General features: G+C 47.6%; 1 protein-coding gene across 1 annotated transcript in view; it reads right to left on the minus strand.

Annotated features, from left to right (window-relative positions):
• The window catches only part of FTCDNL1 (formiminotransferase cyclodeaminase N-terminal like), a 44,756-nt gene extending 26,505 nt beyond the window's left edge, over positions 1 to 18,251 (minus strand). The window contains 2 exon segments of the mRNA XM_077829465.1: positions 6,836 to 6,870; positions 18,175 to 18,251. Of these exon segments, the coding sequence (XP_077685591.1) occupies positions 6,836 to 6,870; positions 18,175 to 18,251 (112 nt within the window).
• Positions 18,252 to 19,761: the final 1,510 nt, after the last annotated feature.

A 19,761-nucleotide genomic window follows, 5' to 3' on the forward strand; every position in this document is an offset into this window, starting at 1 on the left:
GATTTAAGTGATTTCAAGTAATAACAGACAGAACAAAGTGACTTACCAAGCAAAATAAAATAAAACACGCAAGTCTAAGACTAGTACAGTAAGAAAACTGAATACAGAAAACCTCACTCTCAGAAGTTTCAATAAGCTTCTATTACAGACTGGTCGCCTTCCTGGGCAGGGGGCGGTTGGATAGGTGTGGGAGTCCCAGGGGACTGGGCAGGGGGGGTGGAGAGGGAGCAGGGCAGTCAGGGGGCTTGGATTGGGGGGCCCAGTTAGGGGTGGAGCTGTCCCCAGAGGGGGCAGTCAGGGGACAAGGAGCGGGGGGGGGGGGGGGTTGGATAGGTCAGGGCTTCTGAGAGGGCAGAGGCCAGGCTGTTTGGGGAGGCACAGCCTTCCCTTCACAGGTGTAGTGTAATAAATTGCTCCCCGTAGGAATGTGCTGCTTACACATGCCAGCCCTGGTGCTCCGTTAAGTACCACGTTCCTACAGGGAGCAATTTAATACACTACACCCAGTGGCTCTCGCAGCTGCACGGCCCAGCAGGAGATCAACACCCAGAGCGCAAGAAGTGCAGCGAGCTGAGGCTGCGGGGGAGGGACCGGGGCTGGCTCTCCAGCTGGAACCTGTGGCGGAGCTGCAACCCTGTCTGGCCAGAGGGGAGAATCACAGAATACCAAGGTTGGAAGGGACCTGAGGCAGTCATCCCCTGCTCAAAACAGGACCAATCCCCAATTTTTGGCCCAGATCCCTAAATGGCCCCTTCAAGGATTGAACTCACAAACCTGGCTTTAGTAGGCTAATGCTCCAACCACTGAGCTATCCCTCTCGCAAGAGACAGAAGGACAGAGAGAGAGAGAGAGAGAGTTTTTTCCTCAATTTTAAAAAGTTCAAATCTGGTGCGCACTCACTTCCTCTGACCTACGCAATGCAGGGAGACTTTTGAAACCTTTACAGGTAAGCCAAGTAAGTAGAGAACAGCTACTAAGATGGCTGCCAGGGTGGCCATGAAAGGTGGTTGTAGATTTTGCTACTTCCTATCCCAAGGAGATGGCCTTGTCCTCTGTCAAGGCAGACACTGTGGACCATTTTCAGCAGAGTGGGGTTCCCCAAGGAGGTCCTTACAGACCAGGGCTCCAATTTCATGTCAACCCTGCTCCGGTGCTTGTGGGAGAAGTGTGGGGTCCAACACACCTGGGCCTCAGTGTATCACCTTCAGTCCAATGGGCTGGTGAAGAGGTTCAATGGGACCCCAAAGATGATGCTGAAAACCTTTATGAACCAGCACCCACAGGACTCGGACAGGTATTTACCCCCACTGCTGTTCATGTACCAGGAAGTGCCCCAGGAATCAACTGTGTTCTCTCCTTTCGAGTTGCTGTATGGGAGGAGAGTGAGGGGACCTCTGGACTTGTTCAGGGATGAATGGGAGGGGAAAGCCTCCCCCCCGATGGAAAAAAAAAAATCGGAGGTGGAGTATGTACTGACTTTCCGGGGAAAGCTCGCCGAGCTCATGGACTTGGCCGGGGAGAATTTAGCCAGGGCCCAAGGGAAGCAAAAGGTCTGGTACAACCACTCAGCGTGTGCCCGCTCCTATGTTATCGGGGACCAGGTGACGGTTCTCATTCCCATAAGAAAGAACAAGCTACGGGCTGCCTGGGACGGGCCCTTTAAGGTCATCAAGCAGCTGAATGAGGTAAACAATGTAGCGAAACCCTTGCGGCCAGAGTCAGCACCGGCACAATGAGAGTCCATGAAAACATTACATTTCTTCTGGGATGATTAGATCCTCAATAGCTGAACACATCTTTATGACACTTATTCAACATAAGAATGGCCATACTGGGTTGGACCAAAGGTCCATCTAGCCCAGTACCCTGTCTTCCAACAGTGGCCAATGCCAGGTGCTTCAGAGGGAATGAAGAGAACAGGCAATCGTCACGTGATCCACCCCATCGCCCATTCCCAGCTTCGGGCAAACAGAGACTAGGGACACCATCCCTCTTTCCAGCAGATTTTGCAATTTAAAGCAGATTCACCCAGTCCCTTAACTGTCATCATAAAGGCACACATACACATGCTGGACATGGACATTAGAGAAGTAATCTGCTACAAATAAGGGAACAACTTTTACATTTCTACCTTTCTTGTATGACTCTCCAGGCCAAATGTTTAACAGACCTCCTTAAAGGCTTCCTCAACATTTGTAGGCAGATTTAGTTGCCTAGCAAATTGGTCAGTTACATGTAGTTTCTGGATTTGCATAAGACTTTGTGCAAATGCCGAGGTTTGGCCCTAAAAGATCTGTTAGCTAGCACTCAAACAGGAAACTAAAACCTACTTCTAAAGCAGATAGGTAATTTATTGACTTTGAAATATTGGCCCCACCTCTTCAGTATCTACTGCCTGTCCTTTGTCCTTCCCAGAAGGTCAGTGACAATTATATCCACTTTTATAAATAAAATATTCGCATGCCAAAAAGGGATACCATCAAGGTGAGTTGTCCTAACTGCCTACAACAAGTTATCATGGGTATGTTAAATTGAGGGGAAAACAATCGGTAAAGAAACAGATTTTTGTTTTGTACTTCCAGGTATGCACAACAGACACAGGAAACAACCCCCCTGCCCATCCCAGATGAACCCTGGCTGCAGCAATACATGTTTTTACCTTCTACTCTACTTCCTCAATCAGCCCAATCTAGATGAAGCTTCAACTGGTCCAGCGTGCTGGAAGAACTCCTGACAGCATCACCTTGGCAACAGCTTATTCGGCCACATTCAATGCACTGCAGTGTCTTCCCAGTGCAGGATTTGCTTTGAGGTCCTAGCCATAATCTATAAAGCCCCACTAATGTGAGCTAGATCAGGGGCTCTGTGCAACCCTTCAAGAATACACCAATCCACACAAGGAATAGGACTGACAGAGCTTGGAGGGGGAAGACAACACTCACTGCTCAAGTTACACTTCCCCCTGGAGCTGAGAGCCCTCGCCTGTGGAGCATCCCTCTGCTGGAGATCAGGAAGAGCCCATATATTTGACAAAATAAAATGCTGGAACATCCTTGAAGGCCTGCCCCCAAGAGAGGGCAATGGGGCAAACTGCAAAATGTGTCCCATTCCATAAATACACAATACATCCCATAGGGCTCATTTACTATACAGCAATGAACAATTCTCTCTTTTTTTTAAATAATGGTGTTAGCCACCTATATAAAGTACTATGGTGATGGTTGTTTTACTCATGGCTAGGGTGGATACATACTCTACAGCAGTTGGACATGGCACCAGTGTGTCTATTTTACTATTATTTATTTTATTACCACCTAGTGCATCTATTTTATGACTTAGACTATGAGGGGATGTGATCCTTTATTTGGGTTTATTTTCTTCTTTGGGGAATCATGGCTTGCTGTGCCAGTGAGCAAATGAGTCAGGTGATCTCAGGTTCCTGTGCGCATGGAATAGGCACATGCACGTATATGAACGAACGGATGTCTGCATGACTATGTTCTGCTTCACCCCACTCCCACTTCCTTTTGCTGTCCAGCATCTTGAGAGTGACAAACACACAAGCAATCCTGAACCATGAAGGTCATGACCTCAAACAGGTAGTGAGCTGGTGAAAAAGGAGCATTTAAGAAAGCCTATAATTACAGGAAAATTTAAGTTACACAGTTTTTGGACTGAGTAGCTATAGTGAGGCTAATGAAACGGAGTCATTTAGACACACATGCGTACCTGGTTGGATGGTCTCTACACTATGCTGTTTAAGACCCTCTAGCAAGACTTTCCAGGGCTTGGCATTTATACCTGGGGAGAGGAAGAGTTCTGATCTGAGGTTGAAATAATCCTGGGAAATGTCGTTCAGCAAGGGACTACAAATCATTTTAATTAGCTGAATTGCAGCATCAAGTCTGTTCTATTATCCTGAGCTACAATGTCTCAGAACTACTCTATCATAAAAGATCCCACATTGCTTCTGCCTTTGAAGCACATAATTATGGTACTGACAAACATTTAGCATCAGATTTTCAAAAGGCTAGAATGGTGGGAGCTGGCAGGTATGGAGCACTTTGAAAGGTCTGGCCACTTCACTAAAGCACCCAAATGGGAACTGAGCTCTTGAAAACGTGGCAACAAGGGATCAATTCTGCTGCAGCACATACTTTTAGTATCTTATTAGTAAAGTTTCCCACTGAAATCAGGGGGATGATTCATGGAATGAAAGTACTGCTCAGTGAAAGTAAAGGAGAGAGGAAGCCAGCCCTTAATGCACAGAATGTGCCTTTTCTAGTTTGAAGTTTATTTATTGTTCCAAGGCAGCACAATCTCTGTAGAATAAAAAAACCAAAAAACCCCCCACAACCAAATTTGGGCTAGGCCAGGAGCTAAATCAATTCAAATCTTAGCAGCACAGTTATTTATATGACTTACCCGCAATACTTATCCCATCCCAAGTAGGGGAAATTTCTTCCAAAGGACTTACAGAAGTAAAAATTTCAAAAGCAAGTGCAACCTGGAGTGATTCTCCCCCACCCCCTTAACCTTGTATTCAATATGGACAAAGTAAATCACTGTGTTAATTTGCGGCTGAAAGAATCCCTTCTGCAGATCAGGGTCTGGCAGCACATGTACTCATGCAATATAAAAGTGGCCAAGGACAGTCATTTACTGTTTGCCAAAGGTGCTATCATCAGCTGGCCGAGATACAGTGCCTGCCACGAGGTGTAGGAAAAGAAAGAGAGAGTGGACAAGGAAAACTACAAAAATGACATCATCTGGACCCATGGAAAAGAAGCCCTTGAGGAATTCCACCATGATTTCAACAATTTCCATCCCGCCATCAACCTCAGCCTGGACCAGTCCACACAAGAGATCCATTTCCTGGACACTACGGTGCTAATAGGCAATAGTCACATAAATACCACCCTATACCAGAAGCCTACTGACCGCTATTCCTACCTACATGCCTCCAGCTTTCATCCAGACCACACCACACGATCCATTGTCTACAGCCAAGTTCTACGATACAACTGCATTTGCTCCAACCCCTCAGACAGAGACAAACACCTACAAGATCTCTATCAAGCATTCTTACAACTACAGTACCCACCTGCTGAAGTGAAGAAACAGATTGACAGAGCCAGAAGAGTACCCAGAAGTCACTTACTACGGGACAGGCCCAACAAAGAAAATAACAGAACGCCACTAGCCATCACCTTCAGCCCACAACTAAAACCTCTCCAACGCATCATCAAGGATCTACAACCTATCCTGAAGGACGACCCATCGCTCTCATAGCTCTTGGGAGACAGGCCAGTCCTTGCCTACAGACAGCCCCCCAACCTGAAGCAAATACTCACCAGCAACCACACACCAGAACCACTAACCCAGGAACCTATCCTTGCAACAAAGCCCATTGCCAACTGTGTCCACATATCTATTCGGGGACACCATCATAGGGCTTCATCACATCAGCCACACTATCAGAGGCTCGTTCACCTGCACATCCACCAATGTGATATATGCCATCATGTGCCAGCAATGCCCCTCTGCCATGTACATTGGTCAAACTGGACAGTCTCTCTGTAAAAGAATAAATGGACACAAATCAGACATCAAGAATTATAACATTCAAAAACCAGTTGGAGAACACTTCAATCTCTCTGGTCACATGATTACAGACCTAAAAGTGGCAATTCTTCAACAAAAAAAACTTCAAAAACAGACTCCAACGAGGGACTGCTGAATTGGAATTAATTTGCAAACTGGATACAATTAACTTAGGCTTGAATAGAGACTGGGAGTGGATGGGTCATTACACAAAGTAAAACTATTTCCCCATGTTTATCTCCCCCCCACCCCATTCCTCAGACATTCTTGTCAACTGCTAGAAATGGCCCACCTTGATTATCACTACAAAAGGTCATCCATCCCCCATCCCCCCCCCCCCACTCTCCTGCTGGTAATAGCTCACCTTAAGTGATCACTCTGATTACAGTGTGTATGGTAACACCCATTGTTTCATATTCTCTTTGTATATAAATCTCCCCACTGTATTTTCCACTGAATGCATCCGATGAAGTGAGCTGTAGCTCACGAAAGCTTATGCTCAAATAAATTTGTTAGTCTCTAAGGTGCCACAAGTCCTCCTTTTCTTTTTGCAAATACAGACTAACAGGCTGGTACTCTGAAAAATGGAGTTGTTTCAGACATGCTGCAGTTAAAGTAATTAAGAAAAAGCATTGTAACAGGGTTTACTCACCACTATGCATTTCCTCATGGCCAGGCATGGCATCACAGTGTCCTTGTGGGGTAGCAGCCCTTGTCAACAGTCACTCTGGGGCTGGGGTGGTTTCCTTCAGAGAACTCATCCCACCAGCCAGGGCCCAGTTGTTAGCCCATTCCTTCCAGGGTCAGCTAGCCACACTAGCATTCAGAACTATCTGAACAGAGATAAAAAGCTTCCACCCTCTCTACAGCTCTTCTTCAGTGAGGTCACATTCAGCCTGCAGCCCCCTCGCTGGGCTCAGCTACCCTTGTACACCGTTTCTTTGGGGCTCGTAGGGGAATCCAGTCCCCACCTCAATTCTGGGTTACAGCCCAAGGCCCTGTACTGCATAGCTACAGCAAATCCTCTACCCATATTGCAATTTTCCCTGTGCCATTTCCTTCCTCACCTCTTTACTTCCCTTCTAGGTCTCCCAATCTGTTCCCTGGATGCTCACTTAAGACCCTGCAGGCACCTTTTGACTCCCCACATTCTCTTGCCTCCAGCCCTTCCTCAGCTGGGCCCACTCCGTAATTAAACCTGGAATCACCTAATTTCTCTCAGGTGGGGTCCATTCTGTAATCAGGGCTGCCTTAGTCAGGGGCTCTCTATTATCATCTCAGAGCTCCTGATGATCTCTGCGTGTTGATCTCTCTCTCTCTCTCTCTCTCCATATATATATATATGAATTTTATTGTCATGCTCTGTCTCTGACTCTCTTACACCAATCACCGGAACTGACTTCTACTCTGAGTTATCTGTTTTCTCCTAATGATACTGGGCCAGCCAATGGTGCCAGGCTGCATTCCATGAGCTGAGAATCTGGCCCATTGTTCTCATGTTGGGCCAGATTCTGCCACCCTTATGTTGACTAGTCCAATACCCCACAAGCAGGCCCTATTGAAATCAGTGTTAGTAGAGTGAGGTATTACTCCGTGTGAGTAGGGGTGGCAGAATCTTGCCTATTATGTCTAACTATTCTATCTACACGTAGCAATGGAAATTAAAGGCTGTTTTCTGAATACTACACTTTTAAAAGTAGATTTTTCTCCCTACCTAATGCAGCTGCAATCTTGTCCTTAAGACGCAGCATGTTACAGTCACTGTGTTTTCTCTGTCATGGAAAATGTCTATTTGTTCAGTCTTTAGGCCCAATTCTGAGACGTGCTGAGCACCCACTAGTTCAGTGGGAGTTCAGGGTGCTCAGTACCTTGCAGGAAGCAGTTAGTGCCTGTGACGTTAGGAGTGTAATATAATATCTCATTGAAAGGTGACAGGGCCAGAAAGAATTAATTAACTCACAGACTGACCTGACCCATGGCGGAAATTTAAAGACTGGTTAGGAAGATATGTAAATGAACAGAGCTTTGAAATGCAAGCCTGCATTGTTAGAGATAGAAGAGTAGATGTTTGCTCAGGTCTTGTGATGTAAGCAAACAAGTCTTTTCTATGGCTATAGGTTTGATCCAAAGATCAAAAAAGGAATATTAACATATACTTGAGTGAAATAGTATTATTGTCAATGTCTCTTTGAAGGCTGTGATAACCTGTATCTGAACTGTTTAATGGATAAATTATCCTGTGCTAATTGCCATGATGTTTGGAAGAAAGGAAGTTAAGCCTATTGTTTTCTCAGGCCAAAAGGCTGCAAGAAATGTATAAAAACCTTGGGACAGGATCCTTCTTCATCTCAGATCTGCTTTGGGTTTCAAGAAGGGGAAACTCTGAGCCATTAAGATTGAGATCCTCAGTCACTGACTGGAGTCACCCTGAATATGGACATTGGACTATAACCTATGGATTATTTCTAAAAGGATTTTTGGCAACTACAAGCTCAGCTCTGCTCTGTATCTGAACCTCAAGAATTGAACTCAAGTCTGTCTGTATATTGATCTTTTAACCAACACTCTACCTCTCTTTTCTTTTTTAATAAATTTTAGTTTAGTTAATAAGAATTGACTATAAGCGTGTATTTGGGGTAAGATCTAAGTTATTATTTGACCTGGGTCTGGGGCTTGGTCCCTTGGGGTCAGGAGAACCTTTTCTTTTATATGATGAAATAAGATTTTCAGAATTTATCATCATATGTTTGACATGTGTCTGGATGGAGGCCTGTGGTTAAGGGAACTGCATTATTTGGACTTCTAAGTAACCAGGGAGGTACCGTAGACCACAGGCAGCATCATCACAGTGCCTCTTAGGATTAAGCCCTTTCTTTGGTGTTTTTCCTTGACCTGAAATGAAAACAAATCTAGACTGAAGAGCATGTTTTACTCTGTGAGTATGAGCATGAAACACATTGTTCCTGTGACTTGGAATCACCTTTGCCATAGCCTGTGGAGGTTCTTTACCTTGTATAAGATTTTGTGTTTAGGTAACAACTGTAGCACCTCTGTCTTGTCTATTTATGTCCTTCTGCTTGTATGTCAGTCTGTATTGTAATCCTGTGCATATCATATCAGTGCACGTACATTTTCTCATACATTATACCAGGGGTCAGCAACCTATGGCATGCATGCCAAAGGCAGCACACAAGTTGATTTTCAGTGACACTCACACTGCCCGGGTCCTGGCCACCGGCCTCAGGGCTCTGCTGCCAGCCTGGGGTCCTGGCCGCTGGCCCCCTGCCAGCCAGGGTTCCGGCCACTGTTCCCACCGGGGGTTCCAGTCCACTGCCGGTCCCGGCCACCAATCCAGGGGGCTCTGCTCCTGGCCTGGCATCCCCCCCACTGGCCTGGGGCTCTGCTCCTGGCCTCGGCCTGGTGCTCTGCAGCTGCCCCCAGCTGTGGCCCACTGGCCCCAGCCTGGCGCAGTGAGGGGTGCAGACAGGGGCAAGAGGTGGCGCAGCTCAGCACCCCCACCTTAAAAATTGCTCCAGTGCCACTGGGATATTTTTAAGTCCTGATTTGCTGCTTATATCAGGCCATGTGGAACAGCGCACTGCGTTTGATGTTGTGCATGCCATCTGTCGAGATTTTTTTTTCCACTGTGAGTTGAGGGGTACATTTGACAAAATGTCAGCTCCTAAGAAAGCAAAGTTAGATGTCCATTCATTTCAGCCTTCTTGGACAGACACACTTGGATTTATTCAAAAGAAGGACCGTGCTGTTAGCGCTTTCTGTTGTGAAAGTATTGTTTGTCGCACATCAAGTGTTCGATGACATTTTGAAACAAAGCACGAGAAAACCTTTCTTGGTGGAGCAAACAAGACTGGACTGATCAAAAAGCCAGTAGCAGAAGATGAGAAGCAAAGCAGTGTTTTAAAATGCTTTAGCGTAAGTAAAAATCAAGCTACAGAAGGAAGTTACAAGATTGCACACTGCATTGCAAAAAACGGAAAGCCGTTTACAGATGGGGAATATATAAAAGAAGTTTTTCTCAGCAGTTCGGAGGTTCTGTTCAATGATTTGCCAAATAAAGATACGACCGTATCTAGAATAAAAGAACTGCCTGTCTCTGCCAGAACAGTTGAGAGATGCATAAGCGAAATGGCAGAAAACATTAACGAAAAGCAGACGACTGCATTAAAAGACACTGAGCTCTTCTCCTCCCCTCCCGCAGGGGTGTTACACAGTTCTACACCCTGCTCTCTGTCTGACATCAGCCAAGCCCGTGCTGCTGTATTGCAGTGACTAGGGAGAAAGGGAGCTTGCAATAGCTGGCTGAGAGTGGAGAGTCTCTGCGAGGCTCACCAGAACAGTTAGGGGATGTGGAGAGAGACCTGAAGGAAAGAGGGAGGGAGGAGCAAAAAATAAAATAAAGTGCAAAAAAAAATTTAAGATACAAGACAGAAAGATGGAAAAAAGAAAATAAGGGACAGTAGAGGGCAGGGAATGCGTGGGAAAGAGAGAATGGACAGAGACAAAGGTGAAACTTTTGTCCCTTTTGCATCCCTTCTCCCCAGTAGTGCTGCTAAGAGGTTTTTGTGACGGCATAGGGAGTGGGGAGTATTGACCTGGGGCTGTTGTGTGAGAGTTTTACTGGTACTGACTGCATTGATGATGGGATATCAGGATGTGACTTCACTTGAGGGACGATACCTGAGCATTTAACCTGAGCCAGGAGGGGGTTGGGGCCAGGTGACACCTTCAACCTGGGAAACTGGACAAAGGCTAGAGGAGGAGCCAGGGGGTGTGGCTGTAGGAGACTGCATGAGGGGGTTTCAGTTTGGAGCTGGCTGAGGAAAAGGAGGGAGACCCGGGGTCGGGGTCCAAGCTCCCTGCTCCCCAATATGGCCCTGACTGAGGGGGTCCTGTTGTCTGTACCTGCAAGCCCTGTTTTGGAATATGTTCCTGTCTTCTAATAAACCTTCTGCTTTACTGGCTGGTTGAGAGTCATGGTGAATAGCAGGAAGCGGGGGGTTCAGGGCCTTGTCTCCCCCACACTTCCTGACAACTGGTGATCGCGATGGGATCTACTGCACTCCATGGATGGCGCTTCCTGCAGTAAGTGACTAGGGAGCAGTAAAACGAAGGGGGATTGACGAGGACCAGATGTGCTAAAGGCTCAGAGAGGAGCAGTTTCAGGGGGGGCGGAGAAGCTATGCTTAACTCCTGCGAGTGTGTGACCAGCGAGAAGGACTGTTGCAGGAACGGGATCCCCCTGGGACTGCGGTTAGCAGTTCCAGGGGTGGAGGAGTCTGTGGCTTGATTCTGGGAGAGAGAAGGACTATTGCAAGAATGGGGTCCCCCTGGTGAGTGATTCCAGGGGCAGAGGAGTCTGTGGCGTGACCCTGGGGGAGAGGTGGTGACCTGGAGAAGGGCTGGCACATTAGGGGTCCCTCCTGGAAACCGTGGGGAGCTGAGAGCACACAGGCCTGCGAGTTCAAACTAACTACAGTAACTTGGGGCCGGCTGGAAGATGTATAACCATTGCCTTAAGAGGGACCTGGTTGAGTTGTACAAGCAGAGGGGGCTGCGCATTGGGAAGCTCACCAAAGAACAGCTGATTGCCCAGCTGGAGGAGGAAGATTGCTCGGATGAACTGATCCCTGCCTCTGAGGGAAGCAGCCCTGCAGATGAAGGGCGGGCACTGGGGTCTGTCCCAGCAGGGATGTCTGTCCCAGCTGGGAGGGGTCAGACTGCTGCCGAGGGCATCCCGAGACCCCTCCTACCTGTGGCTAGTGGAGGGGCTGAAAGGAGCCCAGCAAACACTGAGGGCACCCTGACCCTTGTGGCCAGCAGGGGATCCTCCCAGCGGAGCTCCCAATCGCTGGAGCTGAGGCAGCTGGAATGGGAGAAGGAGTTAAAACTGAAAGAGCTGGAGCTGAGGCAGCAGGAACTGCAGGAGGAGCGAGAAGAACAGGAAAAGCATCAAGAGGATCATGAAAAGAAGCGTCAGCATGAACTGGAGGAGAAGGAGAAACAGCGTCAGCATGAACTGGAGTTGGTAAGGCTGAGGAACCGAGAGGCCCCTGCTGTGGTGAGTAAGGGGGGGACCCAGGACTGTATAGAGCTTTGATAAGTGCATCCTGTCTCAGCGTAAGAAAGGGGAGGACATAGGTGAATTCCTGATTGCCTTTGAGAAGGCCTGTGAATTGCACAGGGTTGACCCTGATGACAGGCTCCAGTTTCTCACCCCCTTACTGGACCCCAAAGCCATGGGGCTGTACAGCCAAATGGAAGGGGTGGAGGCAGGGGACTATGAACTGTTCAAAAAGGCTCTGTTACATGAGTTTGGGAAGACTCCCGAGGCGTACCAGAAAAAGTTCTGGAGTCTGCGTAAAACCCCTGAGGTCACATATTTGGAACTGATCCTCTGAATTCAGGGATATGTCTACAATTGGCAGATGGGGCACAGACTAAGGAGGACATGGTTAAACTGATTGTACTGGAGCATCTGTATGAAGATTGTTCATCCGACCTGAGGCTGTGGGTGGGGGGACAAAAAGCCAGAGGACCAGCAAAGCGCAGGGCAGCTGGCTGATGAGTTCGTGGACCGCCGGTCAGGGGGTGGACAGGAGGAGGCCTGAAGGAATAGGCCCACTGTGATGCAGAGAGTCACTCTGGGATTCCCCAAAGGGGGAATGTGGAGAACACCCTCCCAAGGGGAACAACTGGCATCGGGACCAACCGCCCGGATCAAGGAGACCAACGAAACGTGACTTGTTAATTCTGTGGCCAGAGAGGCCATATACAGACCCAGTGCCCCAAGCTCAAGGACAGACTGAGCAGACCGAACCCGCACAGGGTTAACTAGGTAGGGTCCCAGCCGGAGGAGGGACAGGCTTCCCAGGCAGGGGGGGCTAGCAGCTTACCAACTGCTCATGGGGGAGGAGTTTCCCAAACCAGCTCCTCTGGGGGGCTGGATGCTCCGGACCCAAGGTTCTCAGTTTACAGGGTTGGCATGGGGCTGTCCCTGCAGAGCGAATGCCTTGTTCCCCTAGAGGTGGATGGGAGGAAGGTCAATGGGTACTGGGACATGGGTGCTGATGTGACGCTGGCCCAGCCTGAGGTGGTGGCCCCATATCGGGTGGTACCCAATACCTACCTGACTCTGATGGGTGTGGGGGGGCCCATTCAAGGTGCCCGTGGCGAGGATACATCTGAAATGGGGGGCCAAGGAGGGCCCCAAGGATGTGGGGGTGCACCATCATTTGCCCACTTAGGTGTTGATGCGTGGTGTCAAGGTTCCTTCCCCACTCTGAACTCTAGGGTACAGATGTGGGGACCTGCATGAAAACCCCCTAAGCTTATTTTTACCAGCTTAGGTTAAAACTTCCCCAAGGTACAAACTATTTTACTTTTTGCCCTTGGACTTTATTGCTGCCACCACCAAGCGTCTAACAAATATGTAACGGGGAAAGAGCCTGCTTGAAAGCGTCTTTCCCCCCCAGATCCTCCCCAAACTCTACACCCCCTTTCCTGGGGAAGGCTTGATAAAAATCCTCACCAATTTGCATAGGTGAACACAGACCTAAACCCTTGGATCTTAAGAACAATGAAAAAGCAATCAGGTTCTTAAAAGAAGAATTTTAATTGAAGAAAAGTAAAAGAATCACCTCTGCAAAATCAGGATGGTAAATGCCTTACAGGGTAATCAGATTCAAAACATAGAGAATCCCTCTAGGCAAAACCTTAAGTTACAAAAGGACACAAAAACAGGAATATACATTCCATTCAGCACAGCTTATTTTATCAGCCATTTAAACAAAACAGAATCTAACGCATATCTAGCTAGATTACTTACTAAGTTCTAAGACTCCATTCTTTTTCTGTTCCCAGCAAAAGCATCACCCAGACAGAGAAAGCCTTTGTTTCTCCCACGTCCAGCTTTAAAAGTATCTTGTCTACTCATTGGTCATTTTGGTCAGGTGCCAGCGAGGTTATCCTAACTTCTTAACCCTTTACAGGTGAAAGGGTTTTTCCTCTGGCCAGGAGGGATTTTAAAGGTGTTTACCCTTCCCTTTATATTTATGACAGGGGGTGACCTAGAGGACTGGCCAAGCAACCCCCAGAACACCCTGGTCATGACCCATAGCCAGAGCCGGCAAGGGACACTATGCCCTGACATCGGGGAGGGTATCTCACCAGAGGCGCAGGACCCTACCCTGGTGGGGAGGGAGAGCCCAGGGGCAAGGCTCAGAGTGGATGCAGCTTCAGACCCAGCCTGCGAGAGGAAGCAGGTCCCTGTCCCTTCCCCAGCTGCTGAGTTCCAGGCTGAGTTGCAGAAAGATCCCTCCTTGCGGAAGCTAAGGATCCCTGGCTGGCTTCAGCGTGGCACAGACCATGGGGAGAGGTTGCCAAGAGAGGTTCCTGTGGGAGAAAGGATTCCTGTACTGAGAATGGGCTCCCCCAGGGGAAGTGGAGTCATGGGGGATCCGGAGGCAGCTGGTGGTCCCCCAGAAGTATCGACACAAACTCCTGTACCTGGCCTATGACATCCCTCTCTCAGGGCACCAGGGAATCTGGCGTACCCGGCAGAGGCTGCTACAGAACTTTTACTGGCCTGGAGTCTTTACTACTGTCCAACAGTATTGCCGATCTTGTGACCCCGCCAGAGGGTGGGGAAGGCCCAGGACAAGGGGAAAGCAGCTTTGAGACCTTTGCCCATTATAGAAGAGCCTTTCCAGAAGGTGGCTGTGGACATAGTGGGGCCTCTTTGCAAGACAACCCAATCAGGGAAGAAATATATTTTCGTGGTGATAGATTTCGCTACCCGCTACCCCAAGGCAGTGGCCTTGTCTTCCATTGAAGCAGACACCATGGCAGATGCGCTGCTGACCATTTTCAGCCAAGTGGGGTTCCCCAAGGAAGTCTTGACAGACCAAGGATCCAACTTCATGTGAGCCCTGCTCCGGTGCTTGTGGGAGAAATGTGGGGTCCGGCACACCTGGGCCTCAGCATATCACCCCCAGTCCAATGGGCTGGTTGAGAGGTTCAATGGAACTCTAAAGGTGATGCTGAAAACCTTTATGAACCAGCACCCGCAGGACTGAGATAAGTATTTACCTCACCTGCTGTTTGCGTACAGGGAGGTGCCCCAGGAGTCTACCGGGTTTTCGCCTTTTGAACTGTTACATGAAAGAAGGGTAAGGGGGCCCCTGGACCTGATGAGAGTCGAATGGGGAAGGCCACTCCCATTGGAGAATCCGTGGTGGAGTATGTCTTGACTTTCCGAGAAAGACTTGCTGAGCTCATGGGCCTGGCCAAGAAGAATCTGGCCAGAGCCCAGAGGAAACAGAAGGTCTGGTATGACCACACGATGCGGGCCCACACCTCTGCCACCAGAGACCAGGTGATGGTTCTTATCCCCGTGAGAAAAAACAAACTGCAGGCCGCCTAGGAAGGCCCCTTCAAGGTTGTCAAGCAGCTAAATGAGGTAAATTATATGGTGGAACTGTCTAACCAGGCACACTGCCACCAGGTGTACTATGTTAATATGATGAAGCCATATTATGATAGGGGGAATGTGGTATTAGCTGTGTGTGGACATTGGGAGGAGCAGGGAGATGACCCTTTAGTAGATCTATTCCCTGAGACAGAAGCTGGCTCCTCCCTAGAAACAATTCCCCCTCTGATAGGTTAACCCCTGCTCAGCAAGCTGAGATCAGAAGGGTGCTGAATCTGTACCGACAGCTGTTTTCCAACCGGCTTGTACTCACTAATCTGACTGTCTACTAATCTACTGCAGATGGGATCACACCTGCCTATAAGATGCTCCCCCGTCCGAGTCACAGGGAAAACTGCTCAAGACCTGGAAAGAGAGGTCAGTGACATGCTGGCTTTGGGCGTGATCCAGCCATCTTCCAGCACTTGGGCCTTGCCTGTGGTGCTGGTCCCCAAAAAGGATGAGTCGATCCAGTTCTGTGTGGACTATCGGAAGCTCAATGCCATCACTGTATCTGATGCCTACCCCATGCCCAGGCCTGACGAGCTCCTAGACAAGCTATGGGGAGCTCGCTACCTTACCATCATGGATCTTACAAAGGGCTACTGGCAAGTGCCACTGGATGCAGATGCCCAGCTGAAATCGGCCTTTATCACCCATTTGGGGCTCTATGAGTTCCTGACCCTGCCTTTTGGCCTCAAGGGGGCGCTGGCCATCTTCCAGCACCTGGTGGATCAGTTACTGAGGGGGATGGAGAGTTTTGCCGTGGCGTACATTGATGAGATCTGTGTATTTAGCCAGACCGGGGAGGACCATGTGTCCCAGGTTAAACAAGTGCTGGACCCACTCCAGGAGGCTGGGCTGACCATAAAAGCTGAGAAGTACAAAGTGGGGCTGGCTGAAGTATCTTATCTGAGCCACTGGGTGGGGAACGGCTGCCTAAAGCCAGAACTAGCCAAGATGAGGCGATCAGAAACTGGCCTGCTCCCCAGACCAAAAAGCAGGTCCAGGCCTTTATTGGGATGGCGGGGTATTATTGAAGATTTGTGCCCCACTTGAGCTCCATAGCCACCCCCATCACTGAGCTGTGCAAGAAGAGGAAGCCAGACAACGTGGTCTGGACCGAGCAGTGCCAGAGGGCTCTCTGTGGGCTGAAGGAAGCTCTCTGGTCAGTGGCCCAGTTCTGGTAAACCCAGACTTTCACAAGCCCTTTATAGTGTTCACTGACGCCTCAGACACAGGGTTAGGTGTGGTGTTAATGCAGGTTGATGAAAAGGGGGAGAGACACCCCTTCATGTACTTGAGCGAGAAGTTCTTACCCCGGGAACAAAACTATGCGGCCATCAAGAAGGAATAGCTGGCTATGGTGTGGGCCCTTAGGAAACTCCAGCCATATCTCTTTGGGCGACACTTCACCGTGTACACCGACCACTCCCCCCTGACCTGGCTACATCAGATGAAAGGAGCCAATGCCAAGCTCCTGAGGTGGAGCCTGCTTCTGCAAGATTATGATATGGACGTGACCCATATGAAGGGGAGTGCCAACATGATAGCTGATGCATTGTCCCGGAGAGGGAGGCCTGAACTTCCCCAGGTCACTGGTTAGAGTGACCCCGCTCGGTTCAGTCTCGAAGGGGGGAGAGATGTGACAGCGTAGGAAGTGAGGAGTATTGACCTGGGGATGTTGCGTGGGAGTTTTACTGGTACTGTCTGCATTGGTGATGGGATATCAGGGTGTGACTTCACTTGAGGGATGATATCTGAGCATGTGACCTGAGCCAGGAGGGGGTTGGGGCCAGGTGACACCTTCTACCTGGGAAACTGGACAAAGGCTGGAGGAGGAGCCAGGGGGTGTGGCTGGAGGAGACTGCAGGAGGGGGTTTCAGTCCAAGCTCCCTGCCCCCCAATATGGACCTTACGGAGGGGGTCCTGTTGTCTGTACCTGCAAGCCCTGTTTTGGTCTGTGTTCCTGTCGCCTAATAAACCTTCTGTTTTACTGGCTGGCTGAAAGTCATGGTGAATCACAGGAAATGGGGGGTGCAGGGCCTTGTCTTCCCCACACTTCTGACAACTCCTGGCTCAGGTATCATCCCTCAAGTGATGTCACACCCTGATATCCCATCACCAATGCAGACAGTACCAGTAAAACTCCCACGCAACATCCCCAGGTCAATACTCCCCACTCCCTACACCGCCACAGTTTTCCCAAGCACCAGTCTTAGGGAGGAAGGATGGTGTTGAGGTAAAGCTCAGGAGATCTATTTGTGACTCTGCCATTGACTCAATGCATGACTGGGAGTAAATCACTTAACCTGTCTCTGAGTCTTAGTCTCTCCCACCCCCTAAAACAAGGATAATACTACCCACCTATCCCACAGGAAGTATGTGGTTCACTCAAGTGTGTAAGCACTCTGAGATCCTTCCTTGGTAGGGGCTATAAAAACCACAGCATATTACTAATCCATCACGAAGCCATCAGCAAAAAGTATCTGTGTTAATGGATGTTGTATGACAACAGGCCACATAAGGTCATGGGTTCTCAAGTTGGGGGGTGAAGGTCACAAACCAGTTTCATGTGTTCCTTTTTTCTCTTTTCAGAGTAGCAGCCCTGTTAGTCTGTATTCGCAAAAAGAAAAGGAGTACTTGTGGCAAGTCCTCCTTTTCTTTTTGTGAATACAGACTAACATGGCTGCTATTCTGAAACCTGTCATTATGCAAGGCACTGAATTTAGCCATATGGAGTGGAAATCTATTTTGCCACAAGTACTCCTTTTTCTCTTGTAACTCTGGGTCAGACTACAGAAATGGTTGAGAACCACCAGTACAGATTATTTGTTTGGTACCCCCTGCAGAAATATAACATGCTGGGAAAATATTAGGAAAAAAGAGCCAAGCAGCAAAAAAGAAAAAAGACGATAAAGTCAGAATATCACCAAAAAAATTTAAACTTTTGTAATGTATCTTCAGGATAACAGAGCATACAATTTAATAAACATCATATTGAAATGCTCCCATTCCAACTTATTCTGTTTGCTGCTCTTATTATTATCATCATAAAGAGAAACTTGAGCTATTTTCTCAACAGTATCTTTTTTTTTCTGGATTCTGAAATGTTTAGTAAACAGGCAGCCAGACGAAAGCCCACTTTGGTGGAAGACATTTTCACGCCCTGAAACAGAAACATAAGAAACTATTTTCTTCTCTCATTCTCATGCTTTCACTCCTGCTCATGTTTTCGTTTCTGGTCTTCTTCTTTAACCCATATACTTTAAAAAAAAAGACAATTATTTGGTAACTAAGCAACCAATGCTGCATAAATTTTCACCTCAGCATCTTCTTTTCACAAAGAGGAATGAAATCTTGTGGGTTATTTGAGAAGCCATTACATATTTCAGTAGGCATGCACACATCGTCAGCTTAGCAGCAAACTCAGTGCAATCACTCAAGTTATTAAAACCTGGACTATGCCATAAAACTGAAATGATTTGCCTTTCAGTGCAGGTGGGAATGAGGAGTGTGCCAGGTTGTCTCAAGGACCGTTTACAAGCTTATTCACACTTCATTGGTATCAGATTTAAAATTTTTATTAAAGCCAATGTTAAAAGAAATTATATAACACAGAGGTTAAGAAATGAGTGTCTGCACATCTGGGTATAGTGTTTAGATTATCCACAAATACAAAGTTTGTTTCTAAACTCATAAGATACATACAGTGCATAATCAGCAATAACCCAAATTTAGGTGAATAAATTGAATTACACACTACTGAAATACTATCCAGGCTAGGTACAAAATGTTGGAGAAGGGACAGTGGGTTAAAGAAGTTACCATCCATGACTTCACCTTGAACCAATACATTTCAAATGTTTCATTACCTACCATAGAAGGATTAGTATTTAAATATCTGTTAGAATGAATAGACGTCTAAAGCTTTTATTCTACTCGGTAGGTGGCCTTCTCTTTTAGTTGTGAAGTACTGTATGTAGTTAGACAGCTGCCACCTTTCATAACACAGGAGGCTGATTTCAGTGTCAGGTGTATAGATTTTATATCTAGATGAATAGATATAGATCTCTCTCTCTCTCCAATCCAAGTTCTGCCCTCAGACGTGGCCAACTTGCAAGCCATACTGTAAATGTTCTGGCATGCTTTGAGCCCTTTCAATGGAAGGTTTTACACCTGCACAAGTGTCAGTCATTATTATTGTGTCCTTTCCTAAGCACTCTGGCCAACAGTGTTTGTGTCATGATGGACACACATCCAAAAACAAAATTCGTGTCCCATACTATGGCAATAATACTTTTAGTTAGTATTGGTTACTGTCACTGACAGATTTGTAGTGTTTTGTGAATCCTATTAGAAGTTAATGACTAACCTGGAGAAGAACCAGGTCTGGGCAGGTAAGAATGCAGATTTTCATGTTATAGAAAACAATCAAAAGTTTATTAATCTATACAAATTAAAGCTTTACTCCTGCAAACTAATCCAGTCTGATAGACCCATGCACCTTCATGAATTCAATAGGGTTCCATGCAGGTGCCAGGGTCTGCCCGCATGGATCAGCTTCCAGGATCTGGGCCTGAGCTTTTATATAAATATGAATACTAGCATACTAATAAAGCCCCCTAAACCTTTGTAACTAGGTAAAACAGCCGGCACTACTTTTATAA

The sequence above is a fragment of the Eretmochelys imbricata genome, chromosome 11 (assembly GCF_965152235.1).
Source record: "Eretmochelys imbricata isolate rEreImb1 chromosome 11, rEreImb1.hap1, whole genome shotgun sequence".
Classification (NCBI taxonomy): Eukaryota; Metazoa; Chordata; order Testudines; family Cheloniidae; genus Eretmochelys; species Eretmochelys imbricata.